Source organism: Hylobates moloch, unplaced genomic scaffold (genome assembly GCF_009828535.3).
Source record: "Hylobates moloch isolate HMO894 unplaced genomic scaffold, HMol_V3 SCAFFOLD_3, whole genome shotgun sequence".
NCBI lineage: Eukaryota > Metazoa > Chordata > Mammalia > Primates > Hylobatidae > Hylobates > Hylobates moloch.
In genome coordinates, this window is record NW_026652278.1 from 33235068 (window position 1) to 33261030 (window position 25963).

The 25963-nt window shown below is 42.5% G+C and overlaps 1 protein-coding gene across 1 annotated transcript; it reads right to left on the bottom strand.

Moving 5' to 3' along the window:
• Positions 1-1269: 1269 nt before the first annotated feature.
• Positions 1270-25716, bottom strand: WNT8B (Wnt family member 8B). Its single transcript, XM_032180316.1, has 6 exons — positions 25489-25716; positions 5951-5984; positions 5019-5157; positions 3893-4018; positions 2963-3105; positions 1270-2746 (listed from the first exon to the last, which is right to left on the bottom strand). The coding sequence occupies exons 1-6, from the start codon at positions 25554-25556 to the stop codon at positions 2201-2203; spliced, it is 1056 nt and encodes a 351-aa protein (XP_032036207.1). The 5' UTR covers positions 25557-25716; the 3' UTR covers positions 1270-2200.
• Positions 25717-25963: the final 247 nt, after the last annotated feature.

The following is a 25963-nucleotide window of genomic DNA, read 5'->3' on the forward strand; positions in this document are numbered from 1 at the left end:
TCCAAGGCATCTCAGTGATGTTTTCTTGGTAGAACTGGAATGAATCTGGTATCCATTTGGGGATATAAAACAATAACCTGTGAAATAATGTTCTGGCAGCATGACGTATTTAGAGTGCTGACCTGGAGTTACCAAATATGAAGCACAATAGTTCTGCTTTTATGCTAAGAGACCTGGAGAATGTAGCTTTACTTTACAACATTGTACTTTAAAATTTTCTAGCTGCCTTGCCAAACTTTCTTCGTGTACATTATCAAGTAATTCTGCAAAGTGGGACAGGTAGGTTAGTAATATGCTGCTTCTTGATTAAAGAGAAAAGGTGAGTTGGGAGATTCAGGAGGCTCAGATAAAAGCAGAGGGAAGGCGTGAAGGACCTTTTGCTGAGAGAGCTGGAAATGAAGCACTAGGAACACCTGAAAGGAAGTGTATCCTCGGTCAAGAACGGGAAACTCTCTCCTCAGTAAGTGTTGGTAAGACCAGAAGGTGTGTGGTTGAGGCCAGGGGTTTGGGATCTGACCTGGCCATTGCCTTAGTTTGGAATATGGGAACCCTTGACTCTTACAGGTGAGCCCCTAGAGTCTTGGCTTTTGTTACCTGGAGCCAGCCACACTGCTTTCTCCTACTCTGGGAGAGGATAGGTTGAGGTCATCTAGCATCTGACCAGTTCTGCTCTAGAAGAGCTGCCCAGCCCCAGACCTGGGACTGTCCTAGGGCAAGGAAGCTGGCTGGGAAGCTCCTTGGGCTACAGAGGGTCTGTCAGGGATTGGTTCTTCCCTCCTCAAGGTCTTGCTCTGTTTCATAAAGAAGTCCCTGCTGTACTCCTCTCTGAGAATAAAACCAGAAGACTCAAGTACCACAAGCAGCAAGCTCATGGCTATTGAGTGAATGTATTAGAAGATTTATATAGATGATTTACTAAACCTTGGCAGCTTAGCCTCAATCCAGGTAACTGCTTGGGCCACCAGGGAAGTGAGGCTCTAGGGAGGATGCTATCCTGCCAAGATGGGAGGGAGGAGAGAGCCTACAGGTTGTATCTGTTACCACACCCCACCCCAATATCCTCAAGAATAAGTGCAGTACCTAGAAAAATAGCACATATCACAATGACTGCAATAAATTAAGGTTCAAGGTGCTGAACTTCCTATTAAGTAACAGTTTCATTGCAGGAGGTTTACTCATCGAAGGAAGATATCCAGTGCTCTGAATCCTGCCTGTTTGAGAACCAGGTTAGTGAGAAGGAAGGGTCTCAGTTTCTCCTTATGACCTGCCTCTAGAGGTGCAGACCAGGATCTGAACAGGAAAGTGGCTTTATTTACCTCAGTCTTGGCTCAGAGGAACAAAGATCCTTTGGAGAAGAAGAAGAGGTAAAGTTGGTTGCTAGGAGGAAGTAGGTTGGGAGAAGGTACCTTTAAAGGGTAGGAAATGACTGTAATCTGCCCTTAACGTATTTCCTAGACCTTTGGGGTATGTATCTGGAGTCCCTTGGGTGATTGTCTAGTAAGGTCATTGCCCCACTAGTAAAGTCCATTCATGACATGATACCACAGGGATGAGTAGCACCCTTGGTGTTGAAGTTAGCACTCCAGAGCTCCCTCTTCCATCTTCAACCTCTGCCTCTAGGAACCAACCCCAAAGACATGCTTTTCCGGGGCCGGTTTCCTCAGTTTTTCTGGGAAAGAAAGGAAAGGGAGAAGACGAGAGAAAGCATTCAAGATTCCTGGGGAGTCTGGGTCAGCAGGTAGCAGGGGAGGAGCTGTGCAGAAGAGAGGTTCAGCAGTGCGTGAGCCCTGGTAGCAGACGGTGGGCAAAAGGGCAAAGCTTTAACTTTACCTGGGCCCTGCGTGTCTGAAAAGGGTTCTTCCAGCGCCTAAGGCTTGATAGGCTAGGTCAGACATTAGGGCTGCTAGGAGAGGGGAGGAGGAACACCTGTTCTCATCCTAATCCAAGGAAGATCAGTAGCTCAAAGCCTGAGTTCTCAGACCTAGGTGTGGCTGCGAGGATTCAGACAGAGCTCTAGGAGAGCACAGAGGAATTGGGGAAACAGGGTGGAAAGTGGCAAGCTTCGGAGAAATTGCAGTCTCTCCCTCTCAGGATCCCTAGGTCTGAGAAAGCGGGTTCCCCATTCCCTAGGTTCCACAATTACTGGGGTCTCTAAAGGAAGCCAAGAACCAGTGGGAAAAGGAGGGGGCAGAGGAAACGCTTAGGGTTTTCTCCCGGGTTTGTGCGCAGCGCCCCCCCGCGGCCGCTCTGCGCGGCTACAGAAGTACTTGGTGACCCTCCGGCGGCACTGCTCGCAGCGGACTGCGCAGCACCAGTGGAACTTGCAGTTGCAGCTGGACACGGTCTCGGCCCGGCGCTCCTCCACCGCCAGCCCGCAGTCCCCGCAGAGCCGGCGGCAGCTGCGGCGTTCCCAGCGACCCAGGGCCCGCCCGCGCCTCAGGCACTCTCGGCCTTCGGTGCCCAGCAGCCCTAGCGTTTTGTTCTCCAGGCAGTAGTCTGGGGAGTCCTCCAGGTGCACCAGCTCCCGGGTAGAGATGGAGCGAAAGGTGTCGGCGATGGCGCCGCGGCCGGCCGCGCTGTTGCCGGCACCCTGCAGCAGGTCCACCTTGAGTGCTGCGTGGTACTTCTCCTTCAGGTGCGCGCCCACCTCGCGGAACTCGGGCAGCTGCAGCCAACAGGTCTGCGTGGTGCAGCTGCCAGACACGCCGTGGCACTTGCACGTGCGTTTCATGGTGCCCTTCACCGCCTGGGGAGAGAGCTCGGAGTGAGAGGCCCGGGATTAAGCGCGTGGCGAGTTTAACTGCCCCTGCGGGAGTTGCGAGAAATCTAGTTAGTCTACTGGGCCAGCCCACTTGGTACCTCATTTTGCCAATCTTTTAAATGAACTGAAGAGTTGTCCGCACCTGGAGCTGTTAGTGGATGTAGCCAGCAGCTGCCTATTTCCAAGGGCTGCGGGACTCACCTTGCGGCCAGCCTCGTTGTTGTGCAGGTTCATGGCTGCCCGTGCATCCTGTCCTGTTTCCAGGGCATCGACAAACTGCTTGGAAATCGCCTCTCCGAAGCCCACATTGTCACTGCAGCCTCCCCACAGCCAGCCTTGGCCCCCTGGGAAAGTGCAGAGGGAGGACAGGTCATTGAGCAAGCGGGCGCAGAGCCTCCTGGGCTGCTGTTTCTAATTGAGTTGGGGGTGGGGAGGTCCAGGATAGGAGAGGATTAAGGTTGGGCGAGTGCCCTGTATCCAGATCAGTTGCCGTCTAGATTTGGTTTTGCCACTTTTACACGCCCACTTCCAGGTTCAGCCAATCCCCTGCTCAGAGCTCAATGACGTAAGTAGTTGCCGGGTGGATTCTTTGCAAGGTGCCAGTACACTCCTCTGCCAACAGTGCCTCTTCGCATGGGCAGAGGGTGCACGTGCCCTGCTGGTGATTGAGGTCCAGAAGGGACAAAATAGTGCCAAAAAGATGTGGAAAGAAGGAAGCATTGAGGGGGAAAGGGGTACAATTGAAATATGGAACAACGGTGTTGGAAATTGGTCAGCAGGGCACAGGAGATGGGAGACGGCACTGGAGGTAAGGAGTGGAAAGTAGACGGGGATAGGCAACACGGAAGGAAGTTCCCCTTGTGTTTGAGAGAAGCAACAGAGGAATCCCCAGAGTGTTGTTTCTTTATTATTATGTTTAAATTAAGGAAACTACTCAATGGGAAAAGAAGGTTCTAAGCTACATTTAGCCTGGCTTGTCATTGTAGGGCTTGGGATCAAACTCGTTCACCCATCTTCCGCATGATTTTCTTCATATTTAGAAGAATACAGCTCTTCTTCACCCCCACCAGGCTTTTCATTCTTTATGTGCGTTGAGCTGGCCTATGTACCCATCCCTACATTACTACTCACCCAGTTGCCCATTGCGGGAGTCATCACAGCCACAGTTATCAAAATCTCCAAGGCTGCAGTTTCTAGTCAGGGTGTACATGACTCCAGCAGAACTGATGGCATGCACAAATGCTGTCTCCCGATTGGCTAGCAGGAACCAAAAATCCAGAGTTAGAGGGAGGGGTTTCAGCTTAAAGAAATACCAGACATGCTACCTTTCTTTAATAACCATCATTATATCCTCTTTCCCTGGCTCCATCCTATTTCCCCATCTTTATTATTATTTTTTAACTTTTATTTTTTTTTGCAGAGAGAGGGTCTCACTATGTTGCCCAGGCTTGTCTCAAACTCTGGACTCAGTCTTCCTACCTTGTCTTCCCGAAGAGCTTGGGATTACAGGCTTAAGCCACTGTGCCTGGCCTTCCCATCTTTATAATGTATCTTACCCTCTTCCATGGTCTGCCCCATCCCTGACCTTAGCCCTGCTCTTCTCACCTCCTGTCTTTTCAGGTCACACATTTTATGACCAGGTGGCTAGGGTACTGTTGACACACATGATTGTAAATGATTTAGATTGGAAAGAGCCTAAGGAAGAAATGAGGAGGGAGATGAATCTGAAGGCAAGGTTGTAAAGAACCCATCCCCACTTCCTCCTGGAACACTAGGGTCTAAGAGTCATGTGCAGTTAGTCTTGAAAAGAGCCTCTGATTGGCAGCTCTTTCATTTACTGGCATGGCCACTCTTTATCTTCTCCATGGGAATCTGGTCTCCAAGTCACTCTCCACTTGCCCAGTACCTCTCTGCTAAGGAAGGGGCTAAGAGGTCTGAGGAATTACGACCCCTGCCTACCTCCTGATGTTACCTACATTGTGAGGAGACCTTTAGCCAACTGGGAGGCCAAGGATGGTATGGGATTGGGAGTAAGGCGAGATCCATTTGTTGAACAATGAGAGTGTTGAGAAAGAAAGAAAAAACTATAGGTGGGAAAAAGGAAGTAGAAAAGGAAAAGAGAAGATCCTGGAGAGGGAGATGATCTAAGAGAAGAGGGCAGGTGAGGAATAAGGGTGTCGAAGAGGCAAGGGACTGTCCCTGGAGCTCTAACCTGTGACTAGAGGGTCCAGGGAGCTGTGGCTGAGGCTTTTCTTACCACTGCGAAGCCCACCATGGCTGGACAGCTGCAGGGCTCTCTCAGGGCAGTTCCAGCGGTCCCAGGCAAACTGATACTTGCATTCTTCAATACCACTCTGGGCACCAGCTGCCACACTGCTGGAGTAAATCAGGTAAGCCTGTAGGGACATAGGAGTAAAAATTCAGACTGAACTTAGGAGGCATTTACCCTAAACTGACCAAACACCCCTCTTCCTGCTTACTCTCCCATCCCTCCAAAATAATGATGGAGTAAGCCTTTAAATATGCTGTCTCATTTGACATCACAAATAACCTGTGAAATAGGCACTATATTATAGATTAGGAAACCGAGGCTCAGTGAGTGAGCTACAGTAATTTCCCCAAAGTCTCCCAGAGCTAGAAAATGGCAGAACTAGAAATGACACTCAGTTTTATCAGACTCTAGTCCCTATTATCCTTTATTCACCTTTCTTCACTATACTATCCTGCCTCTCCAAAATGAGCCCAAATCACTTAATTCATGAAATTTAAGGAGTTTTCATCACATGACCATCTTAGAAAATAACATTTTGGAACTGAAAATGCCCATGAATGTAAAGATCATGTACTACAATTCCAGCATTTTAAACATGGGAAACTGCATCCCACCACGGGGCACTGAGAAGGATGTGTGACTTTGCAGCCTGACACCTATAAAAGGCTGTTGACTTTTATGGCTCTGGAAATTCTAGCCATGAATTCAGTGCTCCTGAGTTCTTATCTTGGCTCTGACAGTGGTTTGCTATGTGGTTTTAGATGTGTTCCTAACACCCTCTGGGTCTCAGTCTTTCGATCTGTAATATATACAGCATAATAAAAGATGTGGATATAATGAAAAATCTGCATGTATCATCTTTAGTCAGCAGGCTAAGATTAGTGAAATCCATATCAGTTAAAGGAATTTGTTCTTACCTTTGGACCAGTCATCAGGAAATTGTTTACTGACCTATAAGGGAAAAAAAAAAAAAAAAAACAATATAATGCAGAGACACCAACTTGTTTCTGCTTCCAAGAGTGGTAAGAATTACTTCAGCACATGTAATTAATAAGAGAAAGGGAAACTAGTTTTACCCAGGAAACACTGTGCATAACAAACCTACTAAAGATAATTTACAGCCAGGTGGGGTGGCTCATGCCTGTATTCCCAGCATTTTGGGAGGCTGAAGCAGGTGGATCACTTGAGGTCGGGAGTTTGAGACCAGCATGGCCAAACATGGCGAAACCCCGTCTCTGCTAAAAATACGAAAATCAGCGGGACATGGTGGCGGGCGCCTGTAGTCCCAGCTACTCAGGAGGCTGAGGCATGAGAATCACTTGAACCTGGGAGGTGGAGGTTGCAGTGAGCAGAGATCGCGCCACTGCACTCCAGCTTGGGCGACAGAGCAAAATTCCATTTCAAAACAAAAAAAAAAAACACACACACACACAAAACTTAGTAGAAAAAACATGAATAAAAGTAGTATCATTTCCTTGCATTGTTAAAGCCAGGTAAAATTTCCAGTACCATACACTTGATAGTAATGGTTGCTGATTATTCTGCCATGAAGTGGGGAGAGAACTAGCATTAATTCCTGACTATGTTCCTTATGCTCTACTCTCAGTATTTTACATGTTGATCTTGTTAAATCTTTACTGTCTCAGGCATTATTATCTCTATTTTGCAAACAGGAAATCTGAGACTCCAGAAAAGTTAAACATGTGTTCAGGCTCACCCAGCTAATAAGTGAGTGAAGCAGGATTTGAATCCACGTTCATCTGACTCCGTGGGACGTTAGAAGGATACTTCTCTAATTAGGAAGAGGTAAACTAACAGTGGAATATCTCTCTAGGGATTGAGTCATAATAAAATTCTAAAAATAAGTCATCTGATTTGGGAAAATGGTTTGGCTGCCCCTTTTAAAACTAAAAATGGACTGGGCACAGTGGCTTATGCCCGTAATCCCAGCACTTTGGGAGGCTGAGGTGGGTGGATCACCTGAATCCAGGAGTTCAAGACCAGCATAGGCATCATGGCAAAACCCATCTCTATTAAAAAAACCCATCTCTATTAAAAAAAAAAAAATAGCTAGGCATGGTGGTCTGCGCCTGTAATCCCAGCTACTCAGGTGGCTGAGGCACAAGAATCGCTTGAACCCGGGAGGCAGAGGCTGCAATGAGCTGAGATTGCACCACTGCACTCCAGCCTGAGCAAGAGTGAGATTCTGTCTCAAAACAAACAAACAAACAAACAAAAAAATCTAAAAATGAACTTGCCATATGATATGACTTAGCAGTTGCACTCTTGGGCATTTGTCCCAGAGAAATAAAGACTTATTTTCACTCAGAAATTTGTACCTGGATGCTCATAGCCACTTTATTCATAATAGTCAAAAACTATAAACTACCCAATGTCCTTCAAAGGGTAGTTTTAAAAACTGTGGCTCGGTGCGGTGGCTCATGCCTGTAATCCTAGCACTTTGGGAGGCCAAGGCAGGCAGATCACGAGGTCAGGAGATCGAGGCCATCCTGGCTAACACGGTGAAACCCTGTCTCTACTAAAACAAACAAACAAACAAAGAAACAAAAAAAAATTAGCCGGGTGTGGTGGTGGGCACCTGTAGTCCCAGCTACTCAGGAGGCTAAGGCAGGAGAATGGCATGAACCTGGGAAGTGGAGCTTGCAGTGAGCCGAAATCACTCCACTGCACTCCAGCCTGGGTAACAGAGCGAGACTCCGACTCAAAAATAAAATAAAATAAATAATAAATAAATAAATAATAAAAAACTGTGGTACATTCATACCATGGAATATTACTCAGCAATAAAAAGGAATGATCTATTGATACAGGCAACAACTTGGATGAACCTCAAGGAAGTTACAGAGTGATTAAAGTCAATCTCAGAAGGATACATACTGCATGATTCTATTTACATAAACAATAGTGAAATAATAGAAATATATAATTATAGAGCTGGAGGACAGATCAGTGGTTGCCAAGGATTTGGGATGGGGGATGGATATGGCTGTAAAGAGTAACATGAGAAAGTCTTGGGGGGATGGCGAAATGTCTTTACTGTGGTTATACAAGGCTACACGTGCCAAAATTGCATAAAGCCACATACATGAGTACATGTACACACAAGTGCCTGTAAAAATGGTGAAGTCTGAATAAGCTTCATGGATCTTGTACTAACGTTGTAAGATGTTCACACTGGGGGAGGTTGGGGCAAGTGTACATGGGACTTCCCTGTACGTTTCTTCCCTGTACATGTCTTGCAACTCTATAATTATCTAAAAATAAGAAGTTAAATATATATGTACATACACACATGATCTGCAGGGCCAAAGACTTGGAGAATGACTTCAGTATAGGCATTCGAAAATCAGAATCTATTATCTATTATCTTTCTTTTTCCATTATAATGTGAGAAAGTAATACGGGAATCATTATGTATTATTCCATGAAATCTGGTGTACCCCTGCAATTCTGAAGGCCAATAAGATGCTGAACATCACCAGAAAGGGGATTGGAAATGAAATAGACCAAGAAAGTTTCTTGTCAGGCCAAAAGAGCTTGGCTGACTTTCTTCATACAAAACACATACAACACCAAAAATGTGAGTAGTTTTTGAAAACCAGTATTAACAAACTAAGAGGCTGCCATATGAGAAGATGAAAAAGATTCTAAACAAGTTGTAATAGAATTTTAGAAAATCAAAAATACTATGAAGTCTAGCAAAACTAAGGCCAATTTTTTTTTTTTTTTTTTTTACACCCTGCCACCATCCCACTAATTTTTTTTTTTTTTTTTTTTTTTTTGAATGGGGTTTCACCTTACCAGGATGTTTTTACTCCTGACCCACCCAGAGTGCTGGGATTACAGGCGTGAGCCATCGCACCCAGCCACTAAGGCCTACTTTTTAAAGCTTGGTAGGCAACCTTAAGTCAACTGAAAAGAAGCGCTGCTTGATCAGGTGTAGTAGCACCAGCAAAACACAAAAATAAAATTCAGAATGACTTAAATGAATTCACAATTTCCAAAGCCATTGTAGGTTTGGACATGAATTTCTGATCCTTAAAGACACGTCAGAGGAATCAGCCAAGCCCCTTTGCTTTGAGGAAAGGGACCTGAGCTTGTTCCCACTCAGAAAGGCACTTTTTATGTTAGGAATAACATTCAAAGCTTTTGGACATTACCAAGCCTGACAGAGCTAGTTCCCATTTTCCATAAGACAGAAATTATCAGGAAAGAAAACAAAACAACAAAGCAAATTGAGTGACAAAGAAAATGCTTTGCCATAGCCGGGGTGAAGAGTCTTCCTGTGAAAGGAGTCTAAGCCGGAACTACAGGGAGTGATAGAGATTCTAGAGAATTCTTTCCTGGAAGATCCTACAATATGCAAAGATTTGTATGATGTCCTGGTCTAGCCTAACTGATCAGTGAATGAGACTTAATTGAGCACCTGTCATGGAACAACACTATAGGCCTTGTTTGGACAACATTCCTATAAAGTGACTTGTGTTTTTGTTTTTTGTTTTGTTTTGTTTTTGGAGACAGAGTCTTGCTGTGTCTTGCTCAGGCTGGAGTGCAGTGGTGTGGTGTCGGCTCACTGCAGACTCTGCCTCCCAGGACTTGTGTTTTTTTGTTTGTTTGTTTTTTGAGACGGAGTCTTGCTCTGTCTTGCCCAGATTAGAGTGCAGTGGCATGATCTCAGCTCACTGCAGCCTCTGCCTCCCGAGTTCAAGCAATTCTCCTGTCTCAGCCTCCTGAGTAGCTGGGATTACAGGCGTGTGCCACCACACCCGGCTAATTTTGTAATTTTCGTAGAGATGGGGTTTCACCATGTTGGCCAGGCTGGTCTCAAACTCCCGACCTCAGGTGATCCGCCCACTTTGACATCCCAAAGTGCTGGGATTACAGGCGTGAGCCACTGCGCCTGGCCAACTTGTGTTGTTAACCTCCGAGTTATTTGCAGACATATTTGAACCTTATGGCTGGCTTGTTCATATCCAAAATATCCTATATTAAGACTCAGCTGGGCGCAGTGGCTCACGCCTGTAATCCCAGCACTTTGGGAGGGCAAGGCGGGCAGATCTTGAGGTCAGGAGTTTGAGACCAGCCTGACCAACATGGTGAAACTCCGTCTCTACTAAAAATACAAAAATTAGCCGGGCATGGTGATGCATGCCTGTAATCCCAGCTACTCAGGAGGCTGAGGCAGGAGAATCACTTGAACCCCGGAGGTGAAGGTTACAGTGAGCCAAGATCGTGCCACTGCACTCCAGCCTGGGTGACAGAGCGAGACTCTGTCTCAAAAAAAAAAAAAGAAAGAAGACTGTCCTGTAGTGAGTACCAAAGGAGGAGGATCTTGTTCTTGGTCAATGAAACAATGGCATGATTTCCTTTCTGGGGTAAAACATAGATTGCAGAAAACATAGTGTGTATTGTGAGAAGATGCAAAGAGAACCAAAAAGGAAGGAATTTAAGTGTTTGTGTGGGTGCGACCTATATGTGGCAGTTATGTGATTGAAGGAAAGATGCTAACAAACATTGAGGCCGGGCGCGGTGGCTCACGCTTGTAATCCCAGCACTTTGGGAGGCTGAGGCGGGCGGATCACGAGGTCAGGAGATCGAGACCACGGTGAAACCCCGTCTCTACTAAAAATACAAAAAAATTAGCCAGGCGTGGTGGCGGGCGCCCGTAGTCCCAGCTACTCAGAGAGGCTGAGGCAGGAGAATAGCGTGAACCCGGGAGGCGGAGCTTGCAGTGAGCTGAGATTGCGGCACTGCACTCCAGCCTGGGCGACAGAGCGAGACTCTGTCTCAAAAAAAAAAGAAAAAAAAAAAATTTGTTTTAAGATACAAATTTTGTTTAACAAATGGAGGCTGCTATATAGACAGAACGTGGTAAAACCGGTATACTCCCAGATGGAGGTACAAGCTTCCCATTTCCCATGAGGTTGTGCAGTTGCTGACAATATTACCCAGATTCAGGACCATTCAAAGGGTCCATGACTTCCTGAACCCTCCCAACTCTTCTCAGACCTTTGCTTGAACTCTAGACTTGCATATCCAACTGTATTCTTGGCATCTCTCCTTCAGTGTTTAATATGCATCTCAAACTTAACGTGTCCAAAACTGAACTCCTGATCCTCGCTGCCACCACCCAAGCCTACTCCTTCTGTAGTCTTCTCCATCTAAGCAAAGGACTGTTCCTCCTAGTTGCTCAGACAAAAATCATAAAGAGTCACTTTTTTTTTTTTTTTAGACAGAATCTTGCTCTGTTGCACAGGCTAGAGTGCAGTAGTGCCATCTTGGCTCATTACAACCTCCACCTCCTGGGTTCAAGCAATTCTTGTGCCTCAGCCTCCCAAGAAGCTGGGATTAGAGGCATGCGCTACGACGTCCAGCTAATGTTTGTATGTTTAGTAGAGATGGGGTTTGGCCACGTTGGCCAGGCTGGTCTCAAACTCCTGACCTCAAGCAATCCGCCTGCCTCAGCCTCCCAAAGTGCTGGAATTACAGGTATGAGCCAGCATGCCCAGCCAAGAGTCATCTTTGACTCCTTTCTTTCTCTCACATCCTGTTTCAGTCTGTCCTCAAATCCTGCTAACTCCAGCTCAAGATGTATCTAGCATCTAACCAGTTCTCAACACCTTTGCTGTTATCACCCTGGCTCAAGCTGTCATCTCTTGTCTGGATTATGGTAAAAGCCTACTGATTGACCTCCTTGCTTCTGCCTTTATTCTCCCAAATTTTGTTCTCAAAGTGAATGGTCTGTTTAAAGATTAATACCTTTAAAATACAGATCAAATGTTGCCACTTTCTGCTGAAAATCCTCTAATAATTTCCTATCTCACATCAAGCAGAAGTCAAATTCTTGCCCTGGTTTATAAGCCCCTACACAATCTGGCCTCCATTTATGCCTCCGACCTGATCTCCTGCTTTCCCCTCACTACTCTTCGCTAGCTGTGCTGGTCTCCTTGTTGTTTCTCTCACCCACCAGGCACTCTCCAGCCTTGGGGTCATTGCATGTTCTCTGTTCCTGGAATCCTGGAATGCTTTGTACTCAGATATCCACATAGCTTTTTCCTTCACCTACATCAGCCCTTTAACCACATAACCACATGTGTCCTTCTCCCTGAGGCTTTCCTTCATTATCCTGTTTAAAACTGCAACTCCATCTCCCCCATCCCCTTTCTCTGCTTATGAACACTATATGCTTTACATATATATTTATTTACTGTTTGCCTCCTCCCACTAGGCTGTAAGCTTTATTAAGGCAAGTTTTTTTGTTTGTTGGTTGGTCTATTTTGTTCATCAAATATTACCAATGCGTTGAACAGTGTCTGGCAATAATAAGCATTTAATAATGTTTATTAAATGTATTTTAATGTTTGTTGAATGAATGAATGCAGGAACCCACATTTGGGGGTGGTAGTAGGAAGAAATATCATCTGAAGAAACTCTAAAGGAGCTGCTATCTAGAGAGAGAAGGGGATTTCCTCATTCATGTCCATGGTTCTAATGATCATGATTAAGTGATGTCTCCCAAAGCCTTAACTTCAGCCCTGACTTCTTTCTTGAGATCCAGAGCTGCGTTTCCACGTGAAAGTTAGATTTCTCTACTGGGAACGTTTCAAATTGTGAAGATGGTTTATCTAAAAGTTAACTCATCTTTCCTACTAAACTAGCTACTTCTCGTGACTTTTTTATTGTTATTAATGGAACCACCATTTTGCCAAGTCTCTACCAATTTGCTCTCATCATCCAACTGGTTACTAGGCCTTATGTGTATTGTGCCTCTCATACTTTTTGCTTATCAGCTCCCTCTTTTCTACTCTCACTGTCACAGTCTTAGCTGTGATCTCCCACCTAGACCACCATAGGAGTTCTGACTTCTCTGCTTATGTTGTTTACCCCATTCCAATCTAGTGTATAGTCTTCAACTAGACCACTCTTCTGAAAGACTGATTCTAACGTCATTCTTCTGCTCAAGAATCTTCCACAGTTCTCCAACTTTTGGTACTCAAGACCCTCCATAATCTGACTACATAACCTTTCCAGTCTCATTTCCCATTAAATATCCCTACTTGTCCAATCCTCTATTCAGGCTGAACCAGTGGCTATTCCTGCGCATCCATGCATTCATGCCGCCATGCCTTTGTTTGGCTGTTCTGTTAAATCTCACCTATTCTTAGTAGTTGCAGCCAGTGACTCTGGGACACCTGGATATACACATATAAAACGATTAAGTTATTAAGTTGGATTGTTATTACACAACATATATTTATTTAACATTGCAACTCTCCATCCCCTTTAATTAACTCAAAATGTATCATAGACCTAAATGTAACTGCAAAAACTATAAAACTCTTAGAACAAAGGATGCGTGTAAATTTTTGTGACGTGGGGTTCGGCAGTGGTTTTATAGCTATGATACCAAAAGCATAAGTGACAAAATAAAGCACAGATAAGTTGAACTTCTTCAAAATTAAAAACATTTGCACTTCTAAAAACACCATCAAGAAAGCAAAAAGAAAACTCACAGAATGGGAGAAAATATTTGCGATGCACATATTTGATGAGGGGTTAATGTACAAAATATATAGAGAACTCCTGAAACTCAACAACAACAAAACTTGATTAAAACATCAGCAAGGGGCCGGTTGCAGTGGCTAATGCCTGTAATACCAGCACTCTGGGAGGCTGAGGCAGGCAGATCACTTAAGGTCAGGAGTTTGAGACCAGCCTGGGTAACATGGTGAAACCCTCTCTCCACCAAAAAATACAAAAATTAGCCAGGTGTGGTGGTGCATGCCTGTACTCCCCAGCTACTCGGGAGGGTGGCAGGAGAATCACTTGAACCAGAGAGGTGGAGGTTGCAATGAGCCAAGAGTGCACCACTGCACTCCAGCCCGGGCAACAGAGCAAGTCTCTGTCCCAAAAATAAATGAATAAATAATATTTTTTTAAAAATCAGCAAGGGACTTGAATAGACATTTCTCCAGAGAAAATATACAAATAGCCAATATGCACATGAAAAGATGCACAATATCACTAGCCATCAAGGAAATACGAATTAAAAAGATGACAAGGATTTGTACCCACAAATATAGCTAAAATAAAAAAGACAACTGTTGGTGAGGATGTGGAGAAATCATACATTGCTGGTGGTATTGTAAAATGGTGCAGACACTTTGGAAAATAGTCTGCCAATTCTTCAAAAGGTTAAATATGGAGTTATCATATAAGCCAGCAATTCCACTCCTAGGTATATACTCATGAGAATTGAAAACATATGTCCAACAAAAACTTGTACATTTATTTTCATAGCAGCGTTATTCATAATAGCCAAAAAGAAAAAAAAATATCTATCAACTGAGGGGTGGATAAATAGAATATTTTTGTTTTCTTTTCTTTTTCTTTTTTCTTTTTTTTTTTTGGAGACAGAGTCTCACTCTGTTGCCAAGGCTAGAGTGCAGTGGCATGATCTTGGCTCACTGCAACCTCCGCCTCCCAGGTTCAAGCAATTCTCCTGCTTCAGCCTCCCAAGTAGCTGGGATTACAGGCGTCTACCACCATGCCTGGCTAATTTTTGTATTTTTAGTAGAGATGGGGTTTCACCATGTTGTCCAGGCTGGTCTCGAATGTCTGACCTCAAGTGGTCCACCTGCCTCAGCCTCCCAAAGTGCTCAGACTACAGGCCTGAGCCACCACACCTAGCCCTTTATTTTCTTTTGTCTTTTTTTTTTTTTTTTTTTAAGTATAAACAGGGTCTTTCTCTGTCACCCAGGCTGAAGTGCAGTGGTGCCATCATAGCTCACTGCAGCCTTGAACTCCTAGGCTCAAGTGATTCTCCTGCCTCAGCCTCCTGAGTAACTGGGACTACAGCTACACATCACTATGCCAGGCTAATTTTTTAATTTTTTGTAGAGACAGGATCTCACTTTATTGTCCAGGCTGGTCTCAAACCCCTGGCTTCAAGCACTTGTCCTGCCTCAGCCTCCCAAAGTGCAAGATTACAGGCATGAGCCACCATGCCCAACCCATAATAGAATATTTTTTGACCATAGAAAGGAATGAAGTACTAAATACAAGCTACAACATGGATGACCCTTGAAAATATCATTCTGAGTGAAAGAAGCCAGACACAAAAGGCCATAAATGATGTGATTCTATCTATATCAAATGTCCAGCATAGGCAATCTCATGGAAACTGACTAGATTCACAGTTTCCAGGGACTGAGGGGAGGAGGAACGGGGACTGAATGCTAATGAATAAAGGGTTTCTTTTTGGAGTGATTAAAATGTTCTAAAATGGATTGTGGTGAAGGTTGCACAAATCCATGAAATGGCTAAAAAAATCATTGATTTGTTAAAGGGTGCCTTTTATAGTATGTAGATTACATCTCAATAAAGCTATTATTTAAAAATCTCACTTATTCTTGAATAAGTACCAGTGCAGAAGCCACAACCAGCACACCTTGAAGCCTCACAGCAACTTTTCTCTGTTTCATATGAAGGTTTCCCTTTCCTCTTTTATACTTGACTATAAGTATGGGCTGCCTTAATTATCTCTGTATACCCTCCAGTTCCTAATCTAGTACTTTCAACATAGTAAGTGCCTACAGAAGTGAATTGAATATAAGGATTTTGAAATAAAAAAGATAGATCATCAGATGCAGCAGAAAATGTAAGGAGAAAAAGAACTGCAAAAAGATTTTGAGAAACATAAGAAGTCTGTGGCAAGCCAGTGCTCCCACTAATTTTTTTAATGTAGTGAGCCGATGACTATGCTACATTAGCAGATGATCATACTACAAGAGTAACAGAGAGTGAACACTGAGCATATGTACACAGAGGTTAGTGCTGTAATCAAACCTTTAGCAAAGTTAATCTGACACACTTAGTGCTGTGTGTAATTGTTATTGTGCTTCATAGTAATTAGGCATAAGTGGTAAGTGATTTACATAAATAACGTGGCTAGTTGTGCTTTTACACTGCCAAGTCAAAATTTTACAATTGTTTCTTCTCCTTGTGTTAGCTGTCCAGTATACATGTGTGTGTGTGTGTGTGTATACACTGATATAATATAAAGTTTAATCATATCATGTAACAATAACTAGCATTTATCAAGTATGTAAGGAACTCTTCTAAGTACTTTACCTGTATCATCTTTTTAAATTTCCGTAGCAACTCCATGGGGTGGGTACTATACTTTTCACTGAGTGTTTATTCTGTGCACACCAAGTACTTTTATTTATTTATTTAGAGAGAGGGTCTTTCTCTGTTGTCCAGACTCAAGAAATCTTCCGGCCAGGTGTGGTGGCGCACGCCTGTAATCCCAGCACTTTGGGAGGCCGAGGTGGGTGAATCATGAGGTCAGGAGATCGAGACCACGGTGATACCCCATCTCTACTAAAAATACAAAAAATTAGCCGGGCGTTGTGGTGGGTGCCTGTAGTCCCAGCTACTTGGGAGGCTAATGCAGGAGAATGCCGTGAACCTGGGCGGCGGAGCTTGCAGTGAACCGAGATTGTGCCACTGCACTTCAGCCTGGGCGACAGAGTGAGACTTCATCTCAAAAAAAAAAAAGAAAAAAGAAATTTTTCCACCTCAGCCTCCTGAGTAGCTGGGGCTACAGGCACATGCCACCATGCTGGCTAATTTTTGTATTTTTAGTAGTGATGGGGTTTCATCATGTTGGCCAGGCTGGTCTTGAACTCCTGACCTCAAGTGATTCGCCCATGTCGGCCTTCCAAAGTGCTGGGACCACAGGGGTTAGCCACCGTGCCCAGCATATTTTTATTTTGTATTTTTTGTAGAGACAGGGTCTCGTTGTGTTGCCAGGACTGACCATGTACTTTGAAGTGTTTTACATATTTTAAGTTCATATAATGATCACAATTATATGAGGTAGAAACTATTATATCTTTCATTTTACAGAAACAGAGACTGAAACACAGAGTGGCCACCCAGCTTCACGCAGCTAGGTAAGTGGTGAAGCCAGGACTGGAGCCTAGGCAGTCCTACCCTAGAGCATGCACTCTACCTGCTGTGCTTTTCTGCAGCCCGTATTTCCCTTGCTCTTATTCCCACTGGCTAATCCAGGACTCCTAATTCCTGAAAAATTCTTGGTAAATATTTCTGAGAGGCCTAAGCGATGTTTTGCACACACTCATGAATACACTCAGTTAACTATCACATTGTCTCTGCTACTTTTTTATCCTTTCATTGCACCAGCCTACTGCTTCTATGTCCACAAAACAACCACATCTGCCAGGGCACAGGCCCTGCTTTATCTGGGTGGCACGACATCCCCTGGGCACATTTTCTAGGCACCGTTGCTGCTCACACTGGGTTCTATGTATGAAAGAGTAGGGAGAAACAAATACTAAAGGACGCTGTAGGCAGAGGTGGGGAGGGGATACAGTGTGTGGCTTCATGACAGGGATATGTTTTGAGAAATGTGTTGTTAGGTGATTTTGTCACTGTGCAAACATCATAGAATGTACTTATACAAACCTAGATGGATAGCCTACTACACACCCATGCTATATGGTAGAGCCTATTGCTCCTAGGCTACAAACCTATACAGCATGTTATTGTACTGACTACTGTGGGCAATTATAACATGATGGTAAGCATTTGTGTATCTAAACAAAACATAGGCCTGGCACGGTGGCTCATGCCTGTAATCCCAGCACTTTGGAAGGCTGAGGCAGGCAGATCACCTGAGGTTGGGAGTTCGAGACCATCCTGGCTAACACGGTGAAACCTCATCTCTACTAAAAATACAAAAATTAGCTGGGCGTGGTGGTGTGGACTTGTAGTCCCAGCTACTTGGGAGGCTGAAGCAGGAGAATCCGCTTGAACCTGGGAGGTGGAGGTTGCAGTCAGCTGAGATTGCGCCACTGCACTCCAGCCTAGGCGACAGAGTGAGACTCTGTCTCAAAAAATAAAATAAAACAAAATAAAATGGAAAATAAGAAACAAACATTCTGAATATGAATCTGCAGAATTTGATATTTTCCTCTTACCACCCAGGACTTTCATCTTAGTGCCCTGTGATTTTGTTTTGTTCTGCTTCTCATCACTTTCCCCACAAATCTTTACGTAATATTTCTGGCTTCTCCCCAACCTTTAATCCCATCTCTTAATGTCCATAAAATGTCTCTGAGTCATCAGCTGGGCATGGTGGCTCACGCCTGTTATCTCAGCATTTTAGGAGGCCAAAGTGGGTCGATTGCTTGAGCCCAGGAGTTTGAAACCAGACTGGGCAACAGAGTGAGACTCTGTCTCTGCAAAAAATAAAAATAAAAATCATAATAAAGATGGAGAAATGGGATGGAGCTCAGAAAAGAGGATATAATGATGATATTTAAAAAGGCAATGAGACCCTGTCTCTACAAAAAATACAAAACTTAGCCAGGTATGGTGGCATACACTATAGTCCCAGCTACTCGGGAGGCTGAAGTGGGAAGATCACTTGAGCTAGGGAGGTCAAGGCTGCAGTGAGCCAGGATTGTACACTCCAGCCTGGCTGACAGAGTGAGATCCTGCCTTAAAAAAATTGTCTGTGAGTCATGAGGCTCAGTTTGGTCTACTTTAGGAGAGAGATGTCTGATTACCGAAATTGGAGTGCTGGCCCGGGGGAAAGGAGAAATGGTAGTGAATGAATGTGAACTGTAGATCTCCATCTGAAGATTTAGCACAGAAGGCATATAGGGCAAAGGGCTAAAGGCTAAGGGGAGGGTATGGAGTAGGGAAACTGCCAGGGGCTATAGCTGGAAGGTGCTCCAGTGATGCAGCTTTCTCTTAGAATGAGTTCTGACAGCAGCTTTTCACTCCATAGAACTCCCAAGATGCCTTGGGCTGGGGAGAGCCCAAAGATAGCTCTTCTGAGTGAGTTTCCTTGTGATTGTCTCTGTTCCACAGCATCCACACATCTGACCTGTAGAACACACGTGAACGAGCAGACACAAAGGTATGTTCACACATGTGCCCACACACACAGTTACACAGAAAGTAGGTCTTACTAATAACTGTGAAATAATATCCCATTGGTCCCCAAATTTTCTTCACTACCCTTATCTGATAATACCTGAGGGTATTGAACTTGGAACTATTCACTGTACAATTTGAGAGAGTTAAGTTTAAAATGCAAATATTTTTAAAGGGTGAAAAGCATGACTAATTCTTACCTATTCCAACATATTGAAATCAGGCTTTCTTATTTAACTAGGGGAAGGGATTAGGAGGTAGAAGTTACAAGGTATCTAAAGTCTTAAAGGGAAGAGAAGTATTCAGACTTTCAAAATCAGATTTCCTCCTACTTAAAAATATGTCAAGAGGGAACAAAGCTGGTATCAGTGGAGGGATCTATTTAAGTATGGCAATAGAACACAAGCCAGATTGCAGAGAGGGAAGAGTTATGACACAAAAGTAGCTAGTGCTGACTCGTTTTGAGGAGGACGGCATTGAAAGAAAAAAGAGAAAGGAGAAATGATTGCAGTGGAGAGTGGGGCCAAAGGAAGGTATTTTTCAAGATGAGTATAGAAAGAAAAATTCAGGAATGTGTAGCTTTTGGTCATATTCCCATAACTATTTCACCAAATTAAAGTCCATTTCTTTCTTCAAAGGGAGTTCAGCCCTGTAAATCATTCTAAAAATGTTTTTTATAAGTGTGAATTTTTTATATAATAATGCAGTGCCCTAAAATATGAAAAGAGAAAACAAGTCTTGTAAGCCAGTTGACAAAAAAAAATTTTTTTAAAGTTAAACAGATGTGACAGTCTTAGCAGTAGTCCTTATATTAAAATGTATATTAAAATCCCACATTATCGCAAATCCAGCCCTTGCCAAATGATTGTTGGCAAAGGCCATGTAATAGCCCACAAGACAACTCTGTACCATGGATCTTTGCAAAAGAAGCTCAGGCAGATTCCTTCACAAGCGAAGCACAAATGTTCAGGGGATCATCTTTTTCCCTGCAACTGAGATGTCATTTGTATTCCAGGATATTTTATAGAGTGATAGGCTATCTTCCCTGTCCTCATTTCCTTCCTTCTTTATGTATTGTAGCAAGCGCTGCTGAGAAACGCTAAGCTACAGAAAAGCACTTCAGCACTTAGCATCTAAATGAGGACTGTGGCAGGGATAAGCTATACTCACGCTCCTTTCCTTGGTCTCTAAGTGAGAGCTGCTAAAGAACAGCTCAAGCCACCATTCCCAGAAAGCCTGGGATCATGGGAACTTTTTCCACAGTCGTTATGGAGGCAGATAATTCCATTTTGTTTTCTGATCTTGTTGCCTTGGTCCCTGCAGTATAGACTTTAGAAAACATTTATGTTCTCAGTTGCATCGATGGAAACAATACCAGTTTATATCAGTATCAAGAAGGTAGGTGTACATGGTAACTCCAAGAATTATCCTGTAAAACAACTAGATGAACAGTTTAAGGTTGGAAAATTGACAGGCTTTGGCACTTTAGTGCCATTTTTACTGCTTAATGGAATTAAATCCAAATAGATGGTAAAATGTTCTCTCCTCAATCTGATCCAACCATCAATTTCTACTGCCTTTGCTAATCAACCACAGCTCCAATAGAAATAAACACAAATATGTATTTGAATGACTTATTCCCTTTTGCTAATTTGTATTCTTGATCTTCTCCCAAGGGCAATGGGAGAAATGTACAATGTTCCCCAAACTTCATTCTAATTAGTGGCCTGGATCTCTCAGACACAGGACAGATAATCCTTTTGCTATCCCTCTTCTTCCTATTTTGAACCATGGTAGTACTTGGAAGATTTAGACTAAGAGAATATGCAGTTAAAAATGCTACAGAAAGTATAGGTGAAACATGATGGTCAGAGATTGATAACGGTTGAAGCTGAGTTATTGGGGTGTGTTATATATGCTGTTCTCAACCTTTGTAAAAACATGTTTTTCCCATAATATGAAAATTTTAAAACAAAACCAATTATTCTGAAAAGCAATAATCTCTGGAATCTGGGCTCTACCAGGTGCCTTGGATTAAGGTGAGGAAATACCAGACAGGATAATGTGGACAATCTATTGGTTCACTACTTAGTGTCCTGGATAATGGAACCTTCAAAGTGTGATACGATAAACCTAAAGAACCTGACTACAGAAAAAGGACTGAGATTTAGAGCAGCAAAAGGTAATGGCAGTTTTGAATGAGGGGGAAATTCCTCCTAATGTAGGGTGGTGTAGATTTGGCCTGGAGAGTATAAGAATTTCATCTATGGAGCTGCATAGAAAGACTGACCTATTAGCCCTCTTATAGGGTCTTATTGGGACTACTGGAATATAGCCCCATAATGTGCTGGTACCATAGGATGCTGAAGTTGCGAAAACAACCTGTTTTTAAAAAGCGAGTTTGGACTGGTCAAATGATGGTGAATTTAAATGATCCCCTTAAGATCTGATTTTCTCTTGGCTTGGAGAAAACTCTAACCTAAGAAGCATACAGAGAAATGAAATGATCAATAACAGGGGCTTACAATAAAGATTGAGAAAAACAAACCATAAAAGTTTGGCTCATGATGAGACTGAAGCATCTGTCCAAAGTGGATGGTAGTTTCTGTTGAGAGGTCCTGGGAGTGCAGGTATATTTCAAGTGGGAGGCAATGGGGAATGTTATTTATGTGACCCAAGCTCAGTGTTTCCCCCAGCTGTTAACCCAGCCTGATCTTTTACTGAGTAAGAAAAAAATCCACTTTCTGAAAAATAGATTTATCCTAAGAAAAATTATATTGACCTCATTCTCTAAGCCATATGAATTCTCCCCCACTTTTCTGATGGAAATAGACAAGCATCATCAGAGCCCAGAAAAAAAGGAATTTTATTAATAGTCCCAAGAGATAATAGTATCACCCAATGTAGAGCAGCATTAAACCAATTTTCTCAGCTGGAAAAAAGGAAAAAAAAAAAAGGAGTATCTTTCCATGGAAGGAGAGGGTTTAGATTAAAACTCCTTTTCTTCTGGTCCTTTTTAATGCCTCATTTGTCACTGTGTAATAGCACACAAAGGAGATCCTTCTTTGTGTCATGTTGCCATCCACCAAAAACTAAAACTAAAACAAAGATGCATCTTAGAGCATCCTTCTTGTCACTCACATAAACTGGTTTCATAACAAGAGCTGTAATGAAATGTCTTTTCCCAGCATACTCACAGCCTTTGTTGTTATTAATAATTATACTAATAATAGTTATTGTCTTTCATGACAATAGAAATAGAGATTCTGGAAAGAAACACATAGGGCTCAAGTTGTGGAGGCCTGCAATGATAAAGCTGGGAATTAAACTTCTCTGGTTATGTCTCAGAGCCCTCAGGCCTTCCTACAGTGCAGCTGCTGATCTAGCCCACCTCAGAGCTTCTCCACAAATCCCAGCTTTTTTTTAATGGATCGGGTACTTTTTTTTTTATGAACCAAGAGTGCTATTAAGTGACTCTTTTATACTGGTATTTCTTTTTCCAGATTCCAAAGCAGTTCCTCATACCTTACTTTTTATTTCTTTAACTTCAGGGATTCCCAGCATCTTTGAGGATGAGAACCCTCCCCTATAGTGACAGTTTTAGTGGATCCTAACTTGATCATATATGGTTTTTTTTTAATCTGTTAGTGGGAAAAAGTCAACATGGCAAAAACTTATGACAGAACCCCAGTATGAATTCAGTAATTTTTAAATGAGCTTGTATTTTATTGTTCATAATATACACCTAAAAGTAGTAGCACATAGTGTGGAGATCAATAATTTCAGCTTTACACAATGCTTGGTGAGAATATGGATTCAAAGACCCCCCTCCAATAACTGATTCCTTTGCCAATCAGGAGTCCCACATGTCATCATCAGATGAGATTTCAAGAGCCATAGAAAGGTTACTCTATAAGATGCATGTAGAGGACCAAAAGATGATGTTTTTCAAAAGCTGCCTTAAAATCCAAAGATTTTAGGTAAATTCTTGCCCTACTGCAGAAGAGAAATGGACCCTGTTGAAATTCCTGCTGCAGACCTTTGGAAAGAAGTAGAGGCGGTGACTTCTGTTGAAGAATGAGAGCAGAGCTATAGTTTACTTCTGTATCCCAGGGCATCCTTCTGATTTGGCGACTGAGTTAGGTGGGGAGAGAGTGAGAAATGAACAGAACTGGGTAAGACCCACTGTCATTATGACATATCATTTGGAGTAAAATGGGGCCAACCAGTTAAGGTAAAATACTTTCTAGGCCTGCTCATTCCAGATGAGTAAGTGCATTGGAAGGAAAATCAAATTTGTTCATCTCTGGCCACCATTATAATCATCATCATCTGCTTGGCTTATCATGCATTCTCATTCTCTTTCTTTGGAGCCGTAAGGATTAAGACAAACAAATTCAAAAAAAGTAATTTTCTCAAGTTACTAAAAGACAGTTCTTCTTGGAAGCGTCCCAACTATAAAAAATTGTGGCAAATACTTTTCAAAGAAATCATCTTGTACTGATTTACCTAGTAAAACTCCATACTATAGGTGAATGTCATCATTATTCTCTCCTTTTCAAGCCCAGGAATTTCTGCTGATGGACTCTTAGACAGTAATTTCAGGCAGGCCTACAATTGAACAGCCAAGCAGAAATTGTGGTTCTCTATTTGTTAAATGCTTTTGAGGTCCTTACATAAAAGGTTGATAATGAAGTATTAAGAGAAACATTTCAAAGGCTGTGCATGGCATAAAGGGGAAGATGACGACCTTATGCAAAACCCTGATAGTTTCATTAGAAGCATAATCAAGATTTAATGTTAAATTTAAAAATCACTTTTCAAATGCCACCACAAACAGATTCTTAGTGAAGTACAAATGTTTAATTTAAATTGGAGCTTATAGGAAAAAGCAATTAAAATCTAATTGTATTATAAAGGAGATTTGTACATTTTCTCCTCAAAGTCAGGCAAGGCGAGAAGGGGTTCTTAAACCCTGTTTTTTTTAAATTAGAACTTTCTTTCACATCTCTTTTTCCTTTTTTCTTTTTGAATCCAGACACTTGAATTTGGACAGACAAGCAACCCAGCCACCTTTCAGTGTGGCTGTGTCAGTATAGGAATGAAATGAACATGACCCCCTCCAGCAGGGAAGGGAACACACAGTAAAGGTATTTTTTATAGAACAATTCTTCACACCGCCCTGGTGACTAGGGAAAGGAATCTCGTGTTTCTCTTTTGCTGATACTGAATCAGCTGAAGAATACCATGAACATCAGTAGAAATGCTCTGAAATAGTCTCCTCTCCCTTTTGTCTTTTTGTTCTCATGAGGGGGAGAGAAGAGAGATCTTTTTTTTTTAACGTTGAAATATTTAATTAAAATGCCAATTAAAAATGGACTAATTGGTGGTTCTGCTTATAATCAGAAATGTTGCAAATTATTGTATTAACTTGCAAATAGTTTTATGAAGTTGGCATACTTCTTATCAACACTCCAATAAAGACGGCTACACTCATTTATGATAAAAATATATTTTCAATTCTCAACGGAAGCTTATCTCAGCAAAGAAATTTCTTTTCCTGCTTCCTCAACAGTTTATGTAGCAATTGGATTTATATCTTTGTTAAATAGATGGTCAAAATGAGAACTAAAGAAGAGAGAGACTGAGCTCATATCTGAACTGGAGAGAAACTCCAAACACCCTAGCAACCTGCATTCTGTATGTTATTGTGTATGGTGTATTTGCTAGTGAACAGTTGCATGTATAGATAGTTTGTATGGTTTCCAAGAGCTAAATGAGAATGGTGATGATATTCTTTAGCATTTGTGTTTATAATTTACAAAGCACTTTCATATACGTTATCTGATTTTCTGAACAATTTAGAAATTTTTGTAAATTGAACAAATTAAATAAATTTCTTGAGACGTTTAGATTTCTAAAATATCTGGTTTCAAACATGTTTGTTAACCCAATGCCTGCTTAGTGGTTCAAATAAAATTTTTTATGTCTAGGAAATGACAATTTGAGCAATTACTTAGAATATCCTGAAAAAAAATAAAGTCAGAAAGTACAAAGTAAGATCCCATTGAATTTTGTCTCCAGACTTTACCTCAAGATGAGATTCAACACACAGTAGAACTTGCTTTGAACTACCTTCCTCCTCTCTACAATGCTGACATCAGGATTTCGTGAAAAGGGCTGCTGTCCATTTACCCCCAAATCACTTTGGAGGAATATTTGTGGAGTAGCAATTTATAAAAATAGGAACCCCCCCTCCCATCATTTAGTCCTTTATTGGTAGGGGTCCTAAAGATTCACTAAAATCAGCCATAAATTTAGGAAGAGCCCTACCCCATAGAACAGTTTTTCCTAGGAGAGATCTCAAGGCTTCCTACATTTCTGGAAATGAAATGAGCTTTACCCAACATATTACATACACTTACCTATTCCCAGCTCCAGGTAAAGAGTCCAGGTTACTTACCAGCTGTGGCTGAGTTGGAGGACACAGGTGAAAAGAGAGATGTACACAGAAGGCTTTGAAAGAAACATAATCCTCTGGAGTAACAGCTAGAGAAAATTCCAAAAAACTGGGAGATGGGTAAGCAAGATGGAGAAATATTCTCCTCGGTGGCAGTGGGATGGAATTCTCAAAGCCCAACTTCCTTGGTGTGTAAGCGATCCCAAACAGAGTTAAGGGGAGGTGAAATGGAGCTGCCAAACGTCCAAAGAAGAGATTATCTACTTAATTAAAGTTTTTTTTCCCCTCTAAGTCCTTCAGCCAATCAGAACTCAAGTGCCAGAGAAAGATTGAGTCGATCAAAAGAACACTCCAGGATCCTCCTAGACAAATGCAGAAGAAGGGGACCAGGAGAAAGAGGACAAAGAAAGACGCAGGGGGAAGAGACATAGCAAATCCCCTCCACATAATCACTGTGTGGAGTCTTTCCTCCCTCTTG